At 39.1% G+C, this 24,850-nt stretch overlaps 1 protein-coding gene and 1 non-coding gene across 6 annotated transcripts in view; one reads left to right on the top strand and one right to left on the bottom strand.

The window, feature by feature from the left end:
- Window positions 1-24,850, bottom strand: part of ABL1 (ABL proto-oncogene 1, non-receptor tyrosine kinase) — a 123,031-nt gene that overhangs the window by 41,318 nt on the left and 56,863 nt on the right. The window contains exon 1 of one of the 5 annotated variants that reach the window (XM_074362410.1): window positions 798-1,027. The exons of 3 other annotated variants lie outside the window; for them this stretch is intronic. In XM_074362410.1, coding sequence (XP_074218511.1) covers window positions 798-876 — 79 coding nt within the window. In that variant the 5' untranslated portion in view covers window positions 877-1,027. Of the gene's footprint in view, window positions 1-797; window positions 1,028-24,850 lie in introns of those variants that run through there. One more of the 5 variants, XM_074362411.1, reaches the window with a different exon arrangement.
- TRNAP-AGG (transfer RNA proline (anticodon AGG)) lies at window positions 2,698-2,772 on the top strand. Its single transcript has one exon. It is a non-coding gene; the product is annotated as a tRNA-Pro (tRNA).

Genomic DNA, 24,850 nt, shown 5'->3' with positions numbered 1-24,850 from the left:
TTTTTTTTTTCTTCCCCCGTTGTCACCTTATTGGAATAGGAAAAAAAAAAAAAAAAAAAAAAGACCAACAGGAAAGGGAAAAAATGGGATGAGAGAAGAAAGAGTAGAATGGAGAGAGGGCGAAAGTGAAATGCTCTAGGTTGAGGCTTTATTGGAGCAACCTAACATGGGGTTACCCTTTTCCCTTCCAAGTACTCTGGACTCATTCAAAAATGCCTTCTTAAAATGTGTAATTTCTCTTTTCTCCTCCGAAAAGTGAGAGAATTTCTAAGACCTCTTTGTGGTCTGAAGATAAGATTGGGGGGGGGGGAGGAACGACAGAAAGATCATTTGAAATTCTGTATCCATAAATGGTAGAGCCGTGTTCCCTTTGTACACGAGACTTAATGAAAATCGTATGTTTCACAAACACAGGTCGACCTTTTTGACACATAATTCCCAATTAACGGTGGAAATTCCGCAACGTGGGCTCCCAAGGCGGTTCAGGCCTGTAGAGTTCGCTTTCTCAAACTTTTGGGTGAAGCCCTGCAGTTGGGGGCCCCGCGACCTCGCCATCCCGACGTGGGCTCTCCCGGGGTCAGTGCGCGGGGGCCGGAGCCCCGCACCCTCCCAGCTCGGCAGCAAGGCCCAGGGGCTGGCGAGAGGAAGAAAAAGAGAGAGAGCGAAAGGGAAAGGGAAAGGGAGGGAGAGGGAGGGAGAGGAGGGAGCGCGCGCGGGCGGGCGGGCGAGGCCTAGGAAGGCCCGGCGGCGCACACGCGGCCGCCAAGACCCACTCCCGGCGGCGGCCAGGCGCTTACCTTCCAGGTAACAGCTGGAGGACGACGAGAGCCCCTTCTTGGATTTGCAGCCCACCAACTTCAAGCAGATTTCCAACATTTTCGCGTGCGGGCGGCGTCGGGGCCGGCGCCCTCGGCTGGCTCCGCGGCGCGGCTCAGGCGCGGCTCGCCCAGCTGGCCCCGCGCGCCCTCCCGGGCCCCCGCGGCCCCGCCACGCCGCCTCCCCGCCGCCCCGCGCGCCCGCCCATGGCCGCGGCCGAGTCTCGGCCTCCGCTCCGGACGCGCCTGTTAACAAAGGGCCCCGAGCCCGGCCCGCGAGGCCCGCCCCCGCCGCCTTAACCCTCTCGGCGCCGCGCCGCGAACCAGAGCTTCCCGGCGTTCTCAAGGCCCGGGCCGGCCCGAGGCCTTCACCACCGTCCCAAACCAACCCGACCCCCCCGCCCCGCTCCCCTCGCCCACCCCGTCCCCCCGCCAGTCCCTAGGTTAGCGAAAGCGGGGGGGGGGGGGGGAGGGGATATTTTAAGGGCGGCATTTATTGGTCTCAACGTTGGGAAGTGCGGTCCCGGCCCTCCAAGAAAGACGCTAGCAACTAGGATAGGGGAGGGCAGGCCTGCTCAGCATCACTTTAGGAACCTCGTGCATCTCTGTGGCAGGAGATGCCCCCAACCTGCACCAATTGAGGCCGAGGTGCCCCACCGTGTGCGGTGCCCTAGCAAACCCTATGTCCTGAGACTGTTGGTGAATAATGCAAATTCCTCTGGAATTACCAATACTGCTCTCATTTATGTTCAGTGAGTTTATTGTGATTAAGGCTAACGCAATGGGTGTCTGAGGAATGAACAATCAGAGAGCTGGAACCCCCATGACAACGACACAAGCAGGCAACACATCCGTCAAATCACATCCAGTCTAGGAGGCAGGAGAGATGTACAAGTTCACACTTCAACATAATTTCTGATTATCTGTAAAGGGAGTTTAGTCTCCACAATGAAAACTCATGAGAGGCAGGGCCTGTGTCCCTTCTTTAAGAAGGCTCCTTTTCTTCAACAGAGAACTCTTCCCTTGTTTGGTGTGTGCCATGCGGGCCCATTGTTTAAAACACATTTCATTGCTGTACTTGGCCCAAATCTTTTTATAACTCTGGTTAGGACTGATAATAGACAATATCATAACATAATGTAAAATAGCAATAATCACAATAATGTGTTTACTTGGCACAAAACCAGAAACCTAGAGCAATGGGAAACAATATGGAACTCAATCATACCAAATAATTAAATAAAATCAGATAAATTTCAGTAACTATAGGAAAGGGAAGTTATTTAATAGTGTTAGATAACTATATTAGAGAGAAAAACTAAGTCAGTCCACATCTTAGAGCACGTGAATACTAAGAGTTGACTTGTACTGAGATCTTACTATGAGTCAGACTTTTGAGAGAAACATGGTCTGTTCATTACCACACTTTATTTGCACAATTTCCTGAGGAAAACTGAATTATTATCCTGATTCTTCAGGTAAAAATCTGAAGTTTAGAGAAGTCAAACACCTTGCCCAAAGTCCTGTAGCTGGAAACAGGCAGAGCTGGACTCAACCCAGCCCTGTCTGGCTCCAAGGATCAGGCTCCTGACCAGTGGATTATGCAGCTCCTTCCCACCAAAAATAAATTCCAAGCACATTACAGTTTTGGATACCCGTATCTTTGGTTAAATAACTAAAGTTGTCATATGTTTCAGAAGCAGCCTTGGTTAAGAGACCCTGGCTACGGTGATCAGCCCCAGAGGCAAAGCTGGCCTCATTTGTTGTCTAGCCTATCCTATAATGACAAACACCTGAGTACCTTCAATACAACAGGAGTGGCTGAGAAACAAGATCTTCACTCAGGTCTGCCAAAACTTGTACATAAAAGTTCAGGATTGAGGGAGAAGGTATAGCTCAGTGGTAGAATGCCTGCCTAGGATGCACAAGGTCCTGGGTTCAATCCCCAGTACCTCCATTAAAATGAATAAATAAACCTAATTACCCCCTCAATAATAATTAATTAATTAAAAGAATATATTTCAAAAAAAAAAAAGTTCAGGATTGGACTGGATGTGACTCGTGTATACCACAGGGTTTCTCAGCCAGGGCATCATTAACTTTTTAGAGATGTCCTGCCGAATTCTGATTCATGTACAAAATGTGTTTTTACTGCAAAAAGTGGACCTATGGTTTGTGTTCTGGTACCAGGTGAGGCCTCATGAGCACCTAAGAAGACACAGCAGTTCCATCTCCTGGAGACAAAGGGCTACAGGGTCACCAGGTGACAAGTGCCATGACTGTGGGTACTATGTAGATTCTGGAAGATACTATCATTCTACTAGAGAGCTGTGTGTGATGATGGCCAATTTGTTTACTGTTACTTGAGCTTTTCAACTTTCAAGTGTAATGCCAAAAATAAAATTCCCCAGGGTTCCACCCGTACAAACAAGCTGAAAACTGCTATCTGTGTTGATGCCATTTTAGAAAGTTCAAGGGCTTTAGATTAGATTATAATAAAGTCTGTCATTATATAGCATTTCAGATTTAATAGGCTGCATTCAAATAGGCAATTTAATGCCAAGAATTACATACATTAATGGGCATTTTTGCAATTCTAACCATATCCTTGAATGCTATCAATTAATACAGGCCCAGATATGTGTTTGCATATGTTATTAGGATGTAAGTTTATTTTTAAAAGCTGATGACTATTACTAATATTCTGCTCTCTTTGAATCTAAAATGACCTTATCCTTTTAATACCTCTTAAAATGAGTAATGCTTATAAACTGTGTCCAAATCTTTTAAAATATAGTTATAAAACCATACATCAACAGGTCTGGCAAAACACTCTGAATTAGCAGCAACAAATATTGAAAATATCACCAAGCTGCACACTATCATATTAAACCAGGATTCTTTCCAGATCTAGCTTTTGAAGCTTTTGAAACTCACTTGCAAGATACAAAAAACATTCCGTTACAAGCAAATAAGAGCCTCAATCTTCTTACTACAATGAAGAAAGGCCCAAGAAGGATTCTCCCTAAGCAACCTTAAACCTAAAAGCCATTAGTTTAAGAAAAAAAGAAAAAGAAAAAGAAGGAAAGAAAGAAATTAAAAAGACGGTGAAGTAACTTGTTTGCTGTGTTACATTCTGTTTGAGAAAGGAATAAACTTTTAATGTGTGCCTAGTATGCACCAGGCACAAGCCTCACAATAATCCTACGAATTTGGTGTATTTTAACTCCATTTCACAGGTTAGGAAACGGGGGTAAACAGGGATGGGGAGGAGTAGGTGTTCTGTCCAAGTTCACATAGATGGGAAGCAGTAAAACCTAAAGCCCCTGAACTTTCCAAAATGGACATAATTTGCAGTTTAAGTGAAAGGTGGATAATAGGAGCAAAGCCAGAAGGTGAAATAAAATCATTAACTATTGAAAAATGTCTTAAAAGAAAAACCATTCATGGAATTAAACTATTTAAGAGTATTTTTAAATATATTAAGAATGTTAGGAAAGAATGAATAAAGGTCCTACATGACATTAAAGTATGTGATCTGAGCTGTGTTTCTAAAAGCACAGTCCATGGACAACCTATTTTGAATTGCCTGGGGTGTCTGCTTACGATGCAGACCCTTGATCTCCATTCTAGACCGACAGAATCAGAATATATGGAATGAGCTATATCTTAACAAGTTCCCCAGATGATCTGTATGCATATTTAAGTTTGAAACCCACTGTTTTGGAAGAGGGAAGAGTTGCTTCTCATTTTCCCTGGGAATAGGACAAACAGGAGTGGATATTTCTAAAATTTTTTCATTTGAAAGCAATTTCTGAATTTAAGAAATGTATAACTGTAAAAACAAGTTACTAAAAGAGGACTCTTCTCTGAAGATTCTAGGATAAAGACTGAATTTTTTTAAAGTTTAGAGTTCAATACTATTTTTTAAAAAAGGGAGGGGGGTGGGCCCACCAGAGAAGTGAGTCACAGGAAGAAAGCAGGATGCAGATGCAGCATGGGGAAGCTCCTGCTGGGAACTACAGGATGGGGGTGGGGGGTTAAGGGAGACAGAAGAATCTGACATGGTGCCTGGTAAGGGACCCCTAAGACCAGATGATCCCAGATCTGACTGATCCCTTCACTGTTTCCAGGCCAGCCAATAACTTTAGGAGGACGAGGAAAGATCTGGAGTCATGTGCATGCTATTTTACACACAAACAAAGCCCACTTCCTCTGATTCCGCAGACACTGTCCAGCGAGAGCCTGCGAGGCTCCCTAGTTCTGTGGGTCCAACCCACTGGAGAATAATGCAGCTTAGAAGATCACATCAATCATACCCACTTTTGCCCCTGTATAAGGGCACACATGCATCTCTTTAAGTTTCATAAATTTTCAGTGAGATAGCACTATTTATTGGTCAAATGTCACAAAGGCCTGGTGACTGTGGTGTGCAGAAACCAGGTAAGAGGTGGAGGCAACACAGTAGAGGCTGAATGAGCTATGACATCACGCAAACTTATTCTCAGTCTCAGATCTGCCACTCACTGTGGTGGCCTGGGCAAGTGACCCAGTTTTCTAGTCCGTAAAACTGGGCAGTGGTCTTAAGAGTAGCTATCTCTCTGGGTTATGAAGATTAGAAATAATGTATGGAAGGTGCCCAATGCAGAGAAGGTGCTCAATAAACAGCAACTATTGTTATTTCCAAAAGAGGCCTCTGACTACATCAGGTGATGGTCTGTGTGCCTGCGTAAGTCTTACTGGGACTAAGTCAGGAACTAAGATTAACAAATGTGATATGTGGAAATGAAGCCAGAAAGCATAGTCTGAGGGAGTGAAAGCAGTCCAGTGGTTTTCCAAAAAAAAAAAAAAAAAAAAAAAAATCAACTTACTTTATTAAGGGAAAGAAACACTAGCTATGGGGCAGGAGTAGCAACCAAGGTTCAAATGTCACAGAGAGCCCAATCTTTAATCCTAAAGCCAAAGCTTTGCAACAACAGCTTTCTGGCAAAACACAAACTCCACACCCCACATATTTAGTGGGAGCCTACTTCAGGCCCAGGGCTCGATGTACAGGCCACACATATGACTGGCTTTCAGATAACACTGATTGCTTTGTTTTTGCCTTTGGTATTTCCAAAGCTGTAATTCTCAACTGGGAGCCAAATCTAACTGCTTGGGAGTAAATCCACTTTCTAGAAAATCTCATTGTAGTAAGATTTGACTACATTTTTATAATTAACAGGTCAAATATAATTATTAAGGAATTTTTCTCCAGAGGGAAACTAATATTGTTGGTATGCCCTAAATATTTTTATTAATTTTTATTTTTAATCAAAGTAATGTATATACATGGCTAAAAATCAAATAGTATTGAAAGTCTTATAATAAAACCAGAAATCCCCTGACTCTGTCCCCTTGCCAGTTTCACCAGAAGGAGTCTTTTTCAGATTTTTAATATCCTCATATTTTTCTGGATTCATCAGCTTTCCACATTATATATCACCTTGTTGTGGTAGAATTAAACCATCACCATCCCCAACTTCCCATGACAATAAAAATCACAGTTTTTGGTTGAATCCATTGTCAATGTTGACATTACTATGATGATATAAATACTGCTTACTGCTCCACCAATAATATACTATGAGTCTTTCCTTTATTATTTAATTTTATTTACCCTGGAGATATTAATTGCCTTGATTTTTTCATTTGATTAGTCTTCTATATACCTATATTACTTCTTTCCCCCCAAACATTTCAAAGATCTTTTAAACACCTAGTAGTATATTTTCTAAATACCAAAACATTTAAAATAGTCTGTTTTATTTACTGACTTACATCCTCATTTTGATGGAATTCATCATCCAATAGCTTCCTGGAGGGAAAAAAGGTACATGTCTAAAAAATGCCTTTCTGTTCTACTCTGACAGTTTGGCTGGGTAGAGAATTCTGAGTTGAAAGTCATTTCCCTCACTGAATTTTGAAGGCATTGCTCCACTATCTTCTGGTTTTCAGCATTGTAGTTTAGAAATGCAATTCCACTCTGACCCTTGATGCTTTATGTATCACATGCTTTTTCCTTTGGAAGCTTTTACGGTCTTCTAATATTCCTGGTGTTTTGAAATTTTACAATGACATGGCTTGGAGTGAGTCTTTTTTCATATATTATGCTGGGCACTCAGGGAGCCAATTCAATTCAAAGATTTAGGTTGTTTAGCTCCAGAAAACGCTCCCTTCGCTGTGCTCTGAAAATTCTCCTGATACTTACTGTCTCCTAAATTCTCCTCCATTTTCTCTCAGTTCTCCCTTTCCGGAATTCCTATCAGATAGAAGTAACTGAAGCTCTGGGACTGAGCTTCTAACTCCTATCTGGTCTCTCCTGTTGTCTAAGTCTTTGCCTTTGTGTTTTGCTTTCTGAGATAGACTGTTTTCCAAGTCTTCAGTTGAATTTTAAATTTTGGCTATCATGTTCTCAGTATTAAAGAGCTCTCTCTTATCCTGATTGTTAGTTTTTAATAACACTGTTGTTTGATGTTTGCAGTATTTTTCTCTGAGGAGAGCAAACAACAGTTCTTCTGAACTCTTCTGTTTCCTGCGTTGTCTTTATTTCCACTATGCTCCCTTTTTCTGTGAATTTGTTTTACCCCTTCTCTGTATGTAGAGTCGTTTCTCTAATGTTTGGAGGAATGTGGCTGCCCACGCGTTATATATGAGATAGGAACTAAAAGTATGCACGGACGGGGCACAACAACACGTGGGCTTCAATGAAAGGAGGTGGGAACTCAGTTTTCCATCAAGAGAATCCCCAGATGGGCTTTTCTCTAGGGTCATTCAGTTTTTCCCAGAAAATAATCTTCCCTTCTCTCCTCTGTTAGGGCCGTGGCCAGCAGGGATCGGAAGAGGGCTGAGATCTCATTATTCAGTATGCAGACTTAAAACTCTGCTCTTGCCCACCCACTGTTTTCAGCCCAGGGGCCTACCTGCACCTCTGCTGAAGTAATACCTCTGAGTCTGGAGCCTTTATAGGGCAATTTCTTAATAATACCTCTAGTCTCATGTAGGTAGGAAGGGGAAGCAGTCATGTGGCTGTGCAGGGTTGGGGAGGGGTGTGAAGAATCTAAACACTCCTTTTACAGACTTTCAGTTGAGCCCCTTGATTTCAGTTAAAGGCCTCACTCCCCCCTGCTTTCCGTGGTACTAATGCCTCTAATTTCTGATTTTTTTTCTCTTAGGTTCTTACAAGTAAACTGGCTTACTTCTAAACAATGTCTCTCTCAGAAGGGGTTACGCTTCCCCTTCTTCGATTCTAGTAAGCCTATTACCACGCCTTCCATTTTCCAAAAACATGTTCATTTTTCTTACCTACTTTGCCTTTTGGGTTCTTTTTGTCCTTATGCATTCTTCACTTTTTAAAACATCTTTTTACGTCTCTGTCATTTCAGTGGGATTTGGGGAGGGAATAGAAATAAAAACAGGTCTGTAATGTTTAATCATTTTAAATCAGAATCTAGTTTGACCATTTTACAGATGAGACAACGGAGGCACAGACAGATTAAGTAACTTGCACAAGGTCTCACAGCAAGTTAGTGGCAGAGCCAGGAAAAGAACCCAGTTCTCCAAACTCCCTTGTTAGATTTCCTTTCCATTATATGACACCCGCTAGGTACCCATAACTAAGAGCTGACAGACTAGTTTTAGGATACCAGGCTAAAAAAGTATTTAAACTTTGTTGCCAACTACAGATCTCAAATCTTAATGCTGGTGGTGAAGAAGCAACCAGATCCTAAATTCTTAAATCTGGCCACCTAATTTAAAATTAAGCTATAAGCAGATATGTTAAAGTTGGGGACATTCTTATTAACTCTAAGTGCTTCAGTTCAACTTAAAGAGGTTTTGCATGATTTCACAAATTGTCTTTGTCCCTTTACTTTGGTTAGCTTTTGAAATAAATGCCACAGAATTTTATTTTAAATCATGGAAAGTCTTGTTTGTTTGCTTTTAATCTAAATACTGATTAAAGATTAAGATATATACACAACAAAAATCTAAAGGCTTCAAACTATTATCTTCACAATAAGGTAAATTTAGCTCACTTAAGTAGAACCAGTTGATAAAAGAAAAGTCCCAGCATTGGTTATTTACAAGCAATATCCCTTCTTTCAAACACTGGCACTGCTTTTGGCTTCTGTAGTTTTGTTAAGCTTGAACTGGGAAACCAATGGTTAATTTTTTTCCTCTCTTTCTCTAAGACTAAAAGAATCTGCGAAAGCAGCAGACCAGGCCTAGGAGATCACGTTACTTTGGGGGTGGGGGACGAAGGCAGCTGGAGGGGAGTGTAGAGAGAAGGGCCAGAAGGGAAAGAAAACAAGCTGTCTGACCCTCCCTACAGTGTAAGACCCAGCAGGGATTAGGAGGTACGTGGAGGAGCCCGTGTTTATCCAAGTTATCTCTGGGGCAGCCGAAATGAGCTGTACAAGAAAGGGCTCCCTCAGTATTAAGATCCTCCCGGCAGTAGAGCTGCACCCAGGAAAGCAGATTTCTTGGTAATTGTTACCAAGGCCTGAAAACCTAGAAACACTCAGGGAACATTAATGTTTGTTTCTTCAAAACATTCAGTGCCAATTTGTTTTGTTGTCAAGTTTTTAAACACACAAAGGACAAATGGATCCAGAAGATGTCTTCCCGACACTTGTTAGAAATTACTGCCGTCCTTAGAGAAGCAATAGCATCTCTAAATGAAACAGCACTGCTCTTTTTCTTCCTAAAGAGACAGACCTGGCATGTTAATCCAGAACCACATATTAACTAGAGGAAAACAGTTACAGTTACCAGTGGAGAAACTGCTCATTAAATGGCACCACTGGGGGAAAGAATCACTTGAAAAGAAAACTACAAAACAGAGTCGACCTGGCAGAGCTGTCCCCGTTTGCCACCCTTCCTACTGGCTGGCATATAAAATCTATATTCAGTAAAGCAACTCCAGAATCGTATTTAATCACTAAGTTATTTTCACATTCCCTAAGCAATAATAATTCATATTTACAGCTACATTACCATTAAGAACATTCTGGTGCAATTCTAAAACAATAGTAAAATGAATTCCTCAAAAGGTTGAAGCCAATAACCACGTATCAAGTAGACTTTCTTTGATGAAAAACGAATGGGAATCCCACACAGACTAGTTACAGGAAACCTCAAGCCCAACAATGGCCCTAACATCTGTTCTTTCTTGCTGTCAATCCCTAAACTTTAGACGGACACATGGCCCCAAAATGAAGACTACATTTCCTAGTCCCTCTTGTACCTAGTCAGGTAACTGAGTTTTACCCAGTGATATGTGAGCAGAAGTGATACATGCAACTTCTGGGTCAGGTTCTTAAAAGCAATGGGAACAACCCGCTTTCTGCTCTTCTACTTTCCGGTGCCTGCGAGGAGACAGGCTGCTGGAGTGGCCATTTAGATCCTGAGGCAAAATCACACCTTAAGGAGTAACAGGGTAGAAGGTGTCTGACCCTGTGGAGTCCCCATACACACCCGGCTCTGCTAATGTCAGTTGTTATGGAAGCAAGAAACAAACATCTGGCTGTTTAAACGGCTGGTATTCTGCATCTGTCATAACAACCATTTAATCTTTGTGGCAATTCTAAAGGACCAGTTCTAACTCGCATAAATCTAAGAATTTCCCAAATCAACTGTTCTCTTTTCTTTATTTATTAAAAACTGTTCGTTGGAGACCAAGTATTTGAAACACTCCTATCTCCTTTAGAAAATGAGAAAAGTATCTTAAATAATCGCTGTGAAACACACAGTCCAGCGTCTAGCTCATAACAAACACTCAAAGATTACACGTTAATTATTATTACTACTGAACTGTCCCTTTCTCTTTCCACAGCCTCTGGTACTGGTGTGAGGAAAATAAAAAATCCATGTGTTCTATCGTACATCTGATAAAGAACTTCTATTCAGAATATAGAGAATTCTTACCACTCAATAGTAGACAGTAAACAAACTAATCAAAAAATGGATGAAAGATTTAAATTGATGTGTCACGAAAGAAGAAATACAAATGGCTAATGACCACATGAAAAGATGCTCAGCATCCTTAGTCATTCAATAAATGGAAACTAAAACCACAATAAGGGACTTCTTCACAGCCACTCGAATAGCTATGATCAAAAAGACAGACAAAATCAAGTGTTGGTGAGGATATGGAGAAACCAGAACACTCATACATTGCTGGTGGGAACATAAAATGGTACAGCCCTACTACAGAAAAATAGTTTGGCAGTTTCTTAAAAAGTTAACCATAAACTTACTATAAGACCCAACAACTCTACTCCTAAGAATCTACCCCAGGGAGTGAGAACAACATATCCACACAGAGACTTAAACACGGAAGTTCACAGCAGCATGATTCATAACAGCCCCGAACTGGAAACAGTCCAAATGGCCATCAATTGATGAATGGATAAACAAAATTATATATCCAAAGAATGGAATAATATTCAACGACAAAAAGGAATGAAGTACTGATATACACTACAATATAGATAAACCTCAGAAACATGCTGTGAAATCAAAGAAGTCAGTCACAAAGACCACATATTGTATGATTCCACTTATATGAAATGTGCAGGAAAGGCAAATCTATAGAGACAGAAAGCAGATTTAGTGGTTGCCTGGGGATGGGGGTGGAACCGACTGCAAAGGGGCACAAGGGGTCTTTTTGGGATGATGGAATTGTTCTAAAACTGGACTGTGGTAAAGGCTGCACACTCTATAAATTACTAGAAATCAATGAATTGCACACTAAAATGGTGAATTTTATGGCACATAAATCTTATGTCAAAAAAACTGTTAATAAAAAAGGGAGAAAGCAATGGGTTCAATGATTTTGACCCTACATACAAAGGATGAGACAAAAATGAGAAATGCAACAAGTGTGGCTGCTCAGTTCCACGCTGTGAACCTATAAAGACCACGCTCTATGTGTTGTGGGTACAGGGCATCTTACTTAAAGATGCTTCTAGTGAGAACCACGTTCCTGGAGAGTAAACATGAAACAACTCGACGCAGCTCTGACACCTCTACTGACTCCCAGCATAATTCCTGACTAAGGAGTGTGTGTGAGGGGGAGGGCTGGACATACACAACTAAGTTGATCCAGCCTGGGTGGGAGTGGGAGGTGTAGCTCAGGTTGATTAAAACAGAGATATCTGAGAAAGCCTCAAAGGCAGAAACACATCGCCCATTCATAGGAAGCACTTGGATACTCTCACAAGTAACTGCAACTTTCCAGTCTGCAGCCTTTACAGAGGTCTGCAGGGCCACAACTCTGACAGTTTCCAAATATACACCTTGGTACCACCCATCTTCCGGACCTAGAGTCCAAACTGTTAAACTTCTCATAGAAACCAACTGTCATGGTAAATTAGTCTAGGTCAAAATGTTAAGAAGAGTATTTAAGATCTATTGCAGGAATATTTCTAGGTAGTAAAATTTCCAGGTAGTAAATATTATGTTTCCAAAGTGTTAGAAGGAGAAGCAACCTGTTAAACACTGGAATTAATTAACAGTAAATATTTCAGGAGTCTTAAGCTTCTGAAAAGCAAAGGAATTGCAAAAGTTAATCAGTCAATAATTCTCAACATTGTCCAGCTTTTTCCCTTTTCTCCCCAAATTTTTTGTTTTGATCTCCAGAACAACTCAAGAGAAGTAAGGGAGGAATGGCTAGATTCCCAATGAAATCACAGTGACTGAAAGCCCAGCATGACGGAATCCCTTAAGAAGAGGGACTTAAGAAGCCAGGCATGCTCTGGAGCTGAGATCCCACCAATAATCCAAATGTGCCTGGTGGAACAGACCCACCCCACACCTGCCTGGCAAAACAGATGTCACACCAAGGTAGAATAGGAAACAGTTCCTGCTTTAAAGAGAACTGAGTCTTTATCTTCACTTCTTGGTCTCATCTGACTGGTACAGTGCTCATAAAACTCTTTTGACTTATCAGTTGTCAATCAAAGATCTGACTTGTCATCAGGATTTAAGAATGGGCCATTCATTCAACAAGCATTATAGAGCCAGCAGTGATGAAGACGATATAAAGGGAGAAGACACACACTTCTGGGCCTCCAAGGACGCTTGGTTCTGAGGGAGAGGGAGAGAAGCAGACAGTGAGGCGAGGAATTACAAGGGTGAGAAAAATTCGGTAATAAGTGTATGCATAATAACTATAGGAGCCCAGGAGTGGCTAATTCCACCTAGGATGTTAGGAGAGGCTTCCCAGTGGAGAAACCAGTAGTGCAGAAAGAGTGGAGGATTCTTCATTTTTACTATTTTCCTTTCAGAATTTAGAAATCAATTAAAAGCATACAAATGACCCACAAATGTGCTAATTGATTCTCCACAAAGATGCAAAGGCAATTCAATGGAGACAGGACAGCCTTTTAAACAAATGGTGCTGGAATACTGTGTATCCATATGCAAAATGATGACTCTTGGCCAATATACACCGCATACAAAATTTAATGCAAAATGGATTATAGGTCTAAATGTTAACTAAAAACTTATAAAACTTCTAGGAGAATATTGCTGTGACCTTGGGTTAGGCAAAAATTTCTTAGGTACAATACCAAAAGTATGAACCTTAAGAGAAATAACTGATAAATTGGACTTCATCAAAATTAAAAATTTCTGCTCTTCTAAGGACACTATTGAAAGAATGAAAAGACAAGCCAAAGACAGGAAAAAATACCAAGTGCTGGTAAAAATGTGGAGCGACTAGTATGAATGCAAACTGGTAGGAATTGCTGGTGGGAATGCAAAATAATACATTCACTTTATAAAACAGCTTGACAGTTTCTCTTAAGTTAAACATACACTTAACATATGACCTAGCAATTCCATTCCTAATTATTTACCCAAGAGAAATGAAAACTTACGTCCTCACAAGAACCTGTATATGAATGTTTATAGAGGCTTTATTCATAATCATCAAAAACTGGAAATAATTCAAATGTCCTTCAATGGCTATAAACACACTGTGGTACCTTCATACAACAGAACACTACTCAGCAATGCAAAGGAATGAATCATGTTGATTACATGCAACATGGATGAATCTTAAATGTACCCTGACTCAAAAGGTTATATACTTTTTAATTCTATTTATGATATTCTGTAACAGACAGAATCCTAAGGACAGAAAACTAAAAAGTGGTTGCTGGGGCAGGGTGGTCAGGCTGACAGCCAAAGGAATGATGAATTACGGGGTGACGGGACAGTTCTAGATCTCAAGTGTGGTGGCAGTTACATGACTATAAGCATTGTCAAAACTCATACACTAAAAGGGGCAAATTTTATCATATGTAAATTATACCTCAATAAAAGTACTATTTTCCTTCTTCAAGGCCCCATTCCTCAGGCAAATCCAGCCCACCTTGGCGTTTCCCTGTGAATAATGTCCCTCTGGGACTGTGAGAGGGCACTGTCTTACTGGGCTTCGAGTGATCTGGCTGGTAGGAATTATATTAGTGACCCTAAAGGAGAGCGTGCAGTCTATACCATTTCGTTTCTTTGCCTTTGTTCCTTTTGCCCTGCAAGACCCAAAGTAGAATGTGTATCAGAAGTACAAACAGCACCAGTAAGCAGCTTTATCCATGGTCATGGCAAGGTGGTAGAAATCCATGCTAAAGGGCTGTCTTTCTCTAATACAAACCTCCCTGTACCTGAATGGGAAAGAACTGGTGATGGTGGAGGAGGCAGCTGTGGGTAATAGAGAGAAGCCCTGCAGAAGAGCAGGGTCCTGAATTCCAGTGGGTTCTGTGAGGCTAGTGAAGGCACTTGCCCCGTCTGAGCCTCATTCACCTGCAGAATGGAGGCTGAACCAAACGGCTGTTATGATCTGTCCAGGTTCTCAGTCTGAGAGCTGATTCAAGGTCAAAGGTAATTTTTTTGTTGTTTCTCCTTGTCAAGGGCTTTTAAAAAAGGACCATGGACATTTTTCTTGACTAGAAAGAGTAAGTTTGCTAACTTACAAACGCCAGCACTGTACCCAAAGACTGGGTTCCCTTATCTAGACTATGCCCACAACCAACCAATCTTCACAAACAGACTTAGGAGCCTTTGGGTCACAGGAGGAGGAGAGGCAGGTCTTTAGCAAAGCACATCAAGAACACGGACAGTCAGCCCTGGCTGGCTGCAACTCATCCTATCTCAACATTTCCAGAGCAAGTGAGCCAGAAAGTTTTATGAAAAACTGTGTCCAGAGCAGTGGGTGTTCAACTTCCTGCCAGTGAGTTGTACAAAGACAAGGCAGGGAGGGGCTTATCAAGCTTGTACATGGTTCTCCTAAGGACTTCAAGCACTGTTTAATTAATTCCACAGCTTTCCACTATTATAAGGTGACAAAACTGCCTTTAACTTTGCCCTATAGTTGCACATCATGAAAGGAATGTGAGCTCTGGACTCTGCCCAGGGTTTGCATATCTGATTTCCGGTTCTCAAAAAGCCCAACAAGGGGAATTTGGCAATATTAAATAAATATCTATCAAAACTGCAAATTTGTTTACCCTTTGAACCAGCAATTCTATCTGGGGAGACTTACTCTACAGATTTACCTATACGTACACATACAAGTAAACAGGAAAATGCACGGACACATACATTCATTGGAGCACTGTTTAAATGGCAAGTATCTACCACTGAGTTAAATAAACCTTGATCTTACCCTTCAAAATGGGGCATATTTATGCCTGGATGGGGGTACATGAAGCTTTCCAAGAAGTATGCAAATATTTATTTTAAAAGGAATCAAGTTCATACATCATCCTTTCTAAAACTGATCTGCCTAAGAATGCCCCCCTCAGTTCTCCTTTCCTGAGGCTTCCTCATAAAGGAGAGGAACATCTCTCATAAATCTGTGGGTTTAAAAAATTCCTGGTCACCAAACTATGGAACAACCTGAGAATATAGCAGGGGAATTTAGAGGGGGATTTTTTTTTTAAATTTTTTGAGAGCAAAGAAAGCTCCATTAAGAGATAAATAACAGATATTCTGCAAATGTTTACTGAGTACCTACTAACAGCTAGATACTGTCCCACACTCTAGGGTTACAACAGGTAGAACACAGGGAAAAAATCCCTGCCCCTCAATAGTTCACATTCTAGTTGAGGGAGACAGGCAACAAAATAAACTAGTATATTACAGGATACATACGACGGTAAAAACTGCTAGGGAGAAAAAGCAGGTAAGAAGGATGGGGATACTGAGATTGAGGAGTGGGGACTGGGGTTATAATTTTAAATAAAGTAATCAGAAAAGCCATCACTGAAGATGACAATTGAGCAAAGACCCAAAGGGGGTAGACTGAACTACAGGGGAAGCACTTTCCTAGCATAGGGAACAGCAAGTACAAAAGCACTGGGGCAGAGAGGGTGCCTGAGGAAGGTTCAAGGAAGAGCACAAGAGGCCAGTGTGGATGGGCAGAGTCAGTAAGAGGGAGAGTAAAAGGGGATCAGTCAGAGGTTGCAGGGAGGTGGGAAGATCTTGTCTGCCTAAGGTGATTGCCAGAGCTGGGAAGGCCCTGGAGGTTTGGGGCAGAGCGAAGACCAGGGTTTGATTACATTTAAAAGCATTACTCTGGCTGCATCGGGCAAAGAGACTAAGGGAACATCTGCACAGTAATGCTGATCTCGAAGAATGAGCTAGGAAGTGTCTGTTCTCTCCTTTTTCACTTTCTGGAAAGGTTGCGTAGAATTCACATCATTTCCTTCTTAAATGTTTGGTAGAATTCGCCAGTGCAGCCATCAGGGCCTGGAGTTTTCTCTGTGGGAGGGTTTTAACTACAAACTCAATTTCTTTAATAGACTTGGGGCTATTCTGGTTGTCTGTTTCTTCTTGAGTAAGCTTTGGCAGTTTGTGCGTTTCAAGGAAATAGTCTGTTTTTTCCAGGTTGTTAATTAGGTTGTTGATTTATTTAAAAGTGTGCTATTTAGTTTCCAAATAGTTAAAAGATCTTCCAGATATCTTTCTGTTACTGATCCTCATTTAATTCCACTGTAGTCAGAGAACATATTTTCTATGAATTGAATCAGTTTACATTTATTGAGACTTTTTTTTAATGGCCCAGAAAATGATTTACTTCAGTAATAGTCCCATGTACACTGGAAAAGAATGTGTATCTCATTATTTTGTCGTAGTGTTCTATAAACACCAATTAAGTCAAGCTGGTTAATCACATTGTTCAAATCCCCTATATCCTTATTGACTTTTTGTCTATTTGTTCTATCAGTTGAGTGGGAGGTGTTAAAATGTCCAACTATAACTATGGATTTCTCCTTGCAGTTCCATCAGGTTTTGATCTATGGACTTTGAATCTCTAATAAATACTTAGGATTATATCTTCTTGTTGGGCTGACCTCTTTATCATTATGAGATGACTCTCTTTGTCCTCGGTAATATGTTTTATTTTGGATTCTACTTTGATACAGCCACTCAGATTTTCCTTTCATTAATGGTACATCTTTTTCATCCTTTTGCTTTTAATATATTTATATCTTTATATTAAAACTGAGTTCATTGTAGGCAGCATATAAATGGGTCTTGCTTTTTTATCCAATCTGACTATCTCTATTTTTTATCGGGACGTTTAGGCTTTTATATTTAACATAATGTCAATACGGAATTTAATCTACCATCTTGCTATTTTACATTTATACAGTCTGTTCTTTTTTAAAAAATAAGTTGCAGATGTACTGCTATTCAATCTGTTTCTTTGTTCATTTTTCCAAGTTTTTCTGTCGTTTTTTGGCTTCATTAGATATTTCCATGATTACATTTTGTCTTTGTTGGCTTATTAGCTGTAACTCTGCTGCTTTAGAGTTTATCATTATACATCTTTAACTTATCACAGTCTACCTTCAACTAATATATTACTTCACACACAGTATAAGAATCTTACAATCGTATACTTCCATGTTGTGCTATTGCTGTCATAAACTTTACTTCTACAGAAGCTATAAATGCCACTGTGTGTTGTTTCTGCTTTTGTTTAAAAGATGTAGTTTTTAAAGAGAGGTTTAAATAAGAAGAAAAACTATTATATATTTACAATGTTGTTACCCTTTTCCAGTGTATTTTCTTTTTGTAGCTCCAGTTTCTATCAGATATTGTTTCCCTTCTGTTTCAAGGTCTTTCTTTTATATTTTTTTTTGTAGTACAAGTCTGCTGGCAGTGAATTCTTCCGGTTTTTGTATGTCTGAAGAAGACTTTATATTGCCTTTGTTTTTGAAAGATATTTTCACCGAGAAAAGAATTCTAGGTTGGCAGTTTTTTTTCCCTTCTGTTAAAGATGTTCCACTGTTGCCTGGCTTACACTATTTTCAAGGAGGAATCTGCTGTCATCCTAATCTTCATTCTTTATATACACAGTATGTCGATTTTTCTGGCCGCTTTTAACATTTTTCTGTATCACTAGTTTTAAGCAATTTGAGTATGATGTGCCTTGATATCATCTTTCTTCATGTTTCTTGTGCTTGGAGGTCTTTGAGATTTTTGGATCTGTGGGTTTGTTACTTTTATCACATCTGGGGATTTTTTCAGTCCTTTCTTTCTTCTGTTATTTCCTCTAGCCCTCACACTCCCTTCCTCCCAACTACACATTTACTTGGCCATCTGATGTTGCACCACACTTCACTGATGCTCTCTGTTCATTAATTTTTTTCAGATTTTTTCTTTCTGTGTTTCACTTTGGATAGCTTAAGTCTTCAAAATCCCTAACCTTTATTTCTACGTTTATTCTGACATCAGTTTCATTCAGTGTATTCTTCATCTCAGCCATTCATTTCAGTTTTCATCTCTAAAGGTTCTTGTGTCTAATTAACACAATCTTTCCTCCAGCTTCTTAAGAATATGGAATACAATTATAATAATTACTTTAACGTCCATATTTACTAATTCTGTCATCTGTCACTTCTGGTCAGTTACTGGCTTCATTTCCTACTTCCTTACATACCTAGTAGTTTTTGAGTGGGTGCAGATACTGTGAATTTTACCATGTGGGTCCTAGATATTTCTGTGTTACTAAAAAATATTCTTCAGCTTTGTTCTGAGATACATTTTGGAGACAGTTTGATCCTTTTGGGTTTTGCTCTTAAATGCTGTTAGGCAAATCCAGAGTAGCATTTATTCTACAATTAATTGAGGCAGGACTCTTGTGATGGTTAATTTTGTGTGTCAACTTGACTGGGTCACAGAGTACCCAGATATTTGATCAAGCATTATTCTGGTTGTTTCTACGAGGGTGTTTTTGGATGAGATTGCCTTCCCTAATGTGGATGGGCTTCATCCAATCAGTTGGGAGGCCTGACTAGAAAAAAAGGGCTGACCCTTCTTGACTAAGACAGAATTCCTCCTGCCTGACAGCCTTAGGTATGCTAGCTGTTGTGTAAAAATGGGATTTAAAAGTATATGAATTCATTTTTGCTTACATTTGCACAAAGAAACAATGAATTAAAGTGTTTATTCATGGGAGAAATAAAAGTGGAATAACCAAGCAGAAAGGCACAAGGGTCAGAGTAAGACTTCTCAATCTACTTTTTTACATAATAATTTTTAAACTAGTGAATACATTATTTTATTAAAAAAAAAAAAAAAAAAAGACGTCACAGAAAATAGGGCTGGCCTGGCTTACTACCCTAAGAACAGAAATCCTAATATTCTGCAGAATGCTGGAATCCAACAGGGGGTTCTCTGGAATTCAAGTCTTACTGGTGTAACTATTTCACAGTAATTAAATCACTTTGGATTAATTCCAAGGCAGGTTTATCCTACCATTAAGGCAACAACTTAAGCAATATTTTGCTCAAAAGAAGAGCTAGACTGTGAGCTCCCAGGGAGCTGAAACTATCTCCCATGTCTGATTCATCTTTGTGTATAACTAGGGCCAAGTCCTATATACAGCCACTCATTACTGATTGGTTGGGTTGGCCGAATTAAGGTCCTTAAGAGTGGTCCTCATCCACTCTTAAACAAATGGTGTTAAAAGCAAATTTCTACAAGCCTTGTTTTCTAAGGATAGTTACAGACATCCATTGCTGGAGGGTTTGTTGGGACTCCACTTGGTGATCCCCTGGCCTTCGACCAGATTCTGGAAGACAAGAGGTTTGCATAAGCACCAGTCCTTTTTTTTTTTTTTTAATTGAGATATATTTGATTTATAATATTATATTAATTTCAGGTGTACAACACAGTGATTCAAATTTTTTTATAGATTATACTCCATTTAAAGTTATTATAAAATAGTGGCTATATTCCTTGTGCTGTACAATATATCCTTATAGCTTATTTGTTTTATATATAGTAGCTCGTATCTTTTAATCCCCTACCCTTGTGTTGCCCCTCCCCCTTCCGCTCCCCTCTGGTAACCACTAGTTTATTCTCTATGAGTCTGTTTCTGTTGTTACAGTCATTCATTATATTTTTTAGATTCCACATATAAGTAAAAACATACAGTATCTGTCTTTCTCTATCTGACGTTTCACTAAGCATAATATCTTCCAGGTCTATCCATGTCACTACAAGTGGCAAGATTTCATTCTTTCTTATGTCTGAGTAGTATTCCATTGTGTGTGTGTGTGTGTGTGTGTATACACACCCCATATATTCTTTACCCATACATCTGGTGATGGTCACTTAGGTTGCGTCCATATGTTCACTCTTATAAATAGTGATGCTATGAGCATTGGGGTGCATGTATCCTTTTGAATTAGTGTTTTGTTTTCTTTAGATATATATTCAAGAGTGGAATTGCTAGATCATATGGTAGTTCTATTTTCAGTTTTTTTGAGATTAATTTTAAACTTTGGAGATTAGTCATAAATAGTTGTTCTGTCTTTATGTGCATACTTAAGAAGTATCTAGTACAAATTAACAATCCAAAATTTCCATAAGAAAGAGAAGAAAATTAAACTATTTATGCTTCTACTTTCCCCTTGCTGAAATTGTAACTCAAAGTTTAAATGTGGGTTTGGGGAATAATTTTGGTTCCTTTACTTAGAGCTTAGTATATCCAAGAGTCTTAAAAAATCTTTTTGGATATATGACCATAGGAGGTTTATTTATATTAAAATATTTATGTAATATTCTTTCTTGATAATTAGATGATCCTTTGGACTATATATTAAGAGTGAGATAAGTCAGCTTAATAATTCTATGCTTCCTGATTTTATGATGATGTAAAAATAATGTAATAATTAAATCAATAGAAAACTTAGGTTTAATTTCTCATAATTCAAACTTTCCAAATTAACTATATTAGTTCTGTGGATCCAGTAAGTTATCATTGTTTCCACAAATTATTTAAAATTATAAAAATATAAAGCTGAGTATAACTGAAAGAATTTAAAGTATCTTTTTAAAATGATTTAATCTCATGAATCCTTATGATGCTTTAAATCATAAAGATTTGATGTTTTGGCCTAAATTTTAATTTCCAGGGGTTTGGTCAACTTAAAGATCTCTTGAACTAATGATAAATTGAGTTAATTAATAATCTTTGGATATATGGATAATTTCTAATTAAAGGAAAAGATTCAAACATTGGGCACCACATAGTTTTAAATTACCCTTCTTCCTTATTTTTGTATATAAAATACCTAGAGATTAACTGGATGTGTGAATTTCTCAAAATGATACATCCATGCTTATTTTGCCATCTTCAAGTTTGTGAAAGTGATATAAAGTGTATGCTCACGGAAAGATGTGCTAGATGGTTCTTGGCTTCCTGTCTTCTGGTTTTCTTCTGTGTCTAGAAACTTGAACTTTAAAGTTGGTGTATAATACAAATAGTTACAGAGAAACAGAAATTTGCATATAAGAAATAAATGCTGGTTTGTCTGACTTTTCATTAAGAAAATTATTAGTTTATTAAGATAGTAAATCAATATAATCTATATATTGCTTTACTTAATGTGCTGATATAATTAATTAGCTATACTTGACAACTAGTTAAGAGCTTTAATTTTATCATCTATTCATAGAATTATCTATTTCTATATACCTAAACATATACTTAAGAAGGTACATTAATTAATTCAGAAGTTTATAAATGATAAAAAATACCAAAGACAAATTTGAGGGTAAACTATTAATGGTAAATGTAAAGGGTCTGAGGAAAATGAACTATCTAGATTTATAATGCCTACAGACAGTGAATTTGAAGACAGTATTGAATTGTGTTTAAAAATTCTGGCAATATTCAATCAATGTTAATAAATTTATTCATTAAGAAAAGGACTTATAAAACTTTTATTGTAAATATTTAAATGAATGATAGACAAAAAGTAAGATTAGAATTTGGGTTTTCTTTCTGTCCAGTGACCAAGTTATTCCACTGCCAGATAAAAGATTCCTTCCTTTTTTATCATCAAAATATTATGTTAACTGTCTGAATTTTCTGGCATAGTCAAGAACCATTTTGAAAAACTGTTCCGTTTTTTAAAAAGTTAAGTTCCTATAATCAACAATTTCCTGTCTTTGGATACTATGAATTATGTCATATACAAAGGGGGCAGAAACATGCACAGAAAAACTCACAGCATTTCTGACTTGGTGACACTCAGAAAGTGAAGTCAGGAAACTATGAATGCCAAAGAGTGTAGGGTAATCCTAGAAGGGAGAGAGACAGGGGGGCGATCTCCAAAATCTCTACACTCTTATTTCTGACTGACCCTTCCTTGAACTACTCGTACTCGTGTGTGGGACAGACTCAAAGCAGCTCAGCTAAAGACAGAAGATCTAAGATAGCAACAACAACAAAACTCCTCGAATTTGGAGTATTTGGAGAAAACCCTAAGCTACTAGAACTAATAAGCCAGTAGAACTAATAAGTGAAATTAGCAAAAAGCAAGATATAAGTTCAGTGTACATTTTATACATTAGCAATCAAAAGAAAGATAAATTTAAAAAACAATTTTATTTGCAATATCACTTAAAGACACTTATTATACATTTAATGAAATATGTGCAAACCCTGTACACTGAAAATTATAAGACATTGCAAAGGGAAGTTATAAAAGACCTAAATACATGAAGAGACACACTATATTCTCGGACTGTAGAATACTGATTCTTCATGAAGCCAATATTAAGATGGCAATCCCCTCCAAGTTGATAACAGACTTAATGCAATCGCAATCAAAATCTTAACAGGCTTTTTTTAGAAGAAACTGATAAAGCAATTTTAAAATTTATACGGACAGACAAAGACCTAGAATAGCTGAACAATTTTTATAAAAAGAACATTAAAATTGGAAGACTTACCTTAATTCAAGATACAGTATAAAGCTCCAGTAACCAAGACAGTATGACATTGGTAGAACAGACATATTATCAATGGAACAGAATAGCGTCCATGTATAGGGCCACATTTACACTTGTCCTATGACCCAGAAACTCCAGTCCTAGGTGTTTCTCCAACAGAAATAGAAATATATGTCCATATAATGATGAGTATAGGATCCTCACAGCAGCAGCATTCATAATAGCCCCCGAACTGGAAGCAATTCATGTGTTATCCACTGGTAAATGGATAAACAAACTTAGCAAGGAAAAGAAAAGATACAGTAGTACACACAACAACACGGACGCATCCCCCCGAAATCATGCCAAGTGGAAGAAAGTCAAACACAAAAGTCTATGGTTTTTATATTATTCCACTTATATGGATTTCTTGAAAAGGGAAAATTACAGAGGCAGAAGGCAGATGGGCAGTTGCCTGGGGCCAGTGGCTAGAGAAGACATTCAAGTGGAAAGGGGCACAGGAAAATTTTTAATGATGAGGGAACTGTTTTAAATCACAAGTGTGACAGAGGTTACCTAATTATACACCAAAATTCATCAAAATGTACACTTAAAAATGTGTGGATTTTATTACATGTAAATAATACCTTAATTCCATGGGTTATTAGACACAGATCACTTTAAGGAAATAAACCCCCAAACCTCACCCTCCCTGTGTACTCTTTCCTATAGCCAATCGACCTGAGCCGATGCTCCTGCAACCCTCCGAATGGTTCCTTCCCACAGGCCTTTCACCATCACTCGTCACACACTGTACAAAGGCAAAGCTTACCCTCACCACGGAGCACCGCTTAGTGGTTTGAACACCTCTGGGAAAACAAACACAGCTCCAAGTACGGGCGTTAGTGAAGCGTCCTTTCCTCATGGTACCTTAAACCCACAGTTTTATGACTCTCCTGGCTTCATCTGCATTACCCGCATCAAGGGTAAAGCATGGGGCTAGAAGAGGGGCCTTTGGAGTTGCTCTGAATTCATGTACTGCACAGAATGGGCTGGTATGTGTAAAGACAATTTTTGTTTAACCACCTTGCTTCTTCCATCCCCCTCCCAGTCTTAAAGAACCCACTGCTCCTATGGGAAGAGGCCTGGAAAACAAAGGCAAGAAAGGATTGGTAGGAAAGAAGTACAGGTGCCTTATTTTATCCAGATAACAAACAGTGGCAAAGTGCTGTAGAATTTTCAAAAAATAGAGAAAGCACGCTGGGAAATGCCAATCAACCTCAGAGCATGGCTTCTCTGCATTTTCACTGTTCTCCGGTAGTGAGAAAGAGCTTGGTCATCACTCCTGATTTGCCAAAAGAGTCTAAGATATTGTAAATCCCTATTTATTTTTCACGCAGGCACAAGTCTCCTGCTCCTTGTTACCTGTCTACCTTTTCTGATTATTGGAATAATATACTTGGCAAATTTAGATTAAACTAATAGGAATATGTTACAGACTCCACTGCAAGCAATAACTCAGTAACAGTTATTAATATACCTTTTGTAAGTTCCACACTTAATATTGGGCCCAGTGTCTTCTCTGCCTTTTATTAACAATGTCTACAAAGTAAATTAAATTGTACTATGAGAAGTAGTTCCACTTGTACATATGCATTTCAAAATGCAACCTAGAAAGAAATTCCTTAAATATTCAGGAAGCTAGGAGGAAAAGATCTGATGAATATTCAACACGCAACAGGGGTTACTCACTG

Source organism: Camelus bactrianus, chromosome 4 (assembly GCF_048773025.1).
Source record: "Camelus bactrianus isolate YW-2024 breed Bactrian camel chromosome 4, ASM4877302v1, whole genome shotgun sequence".
In the NCBI taxonomy this organism is placed as follows: domain Eukaryota; kingdom Metazoa; phylum Chordata; class Mammalia; order Artiodactyla; family Camelidae; genus Camelus; species Camelus bactrianus.
The sequence above is the reverse complement of the archived record's forward strand: the minus strand, read 5'-3'. Positions and strand labels throughout refer to the sequence as shown.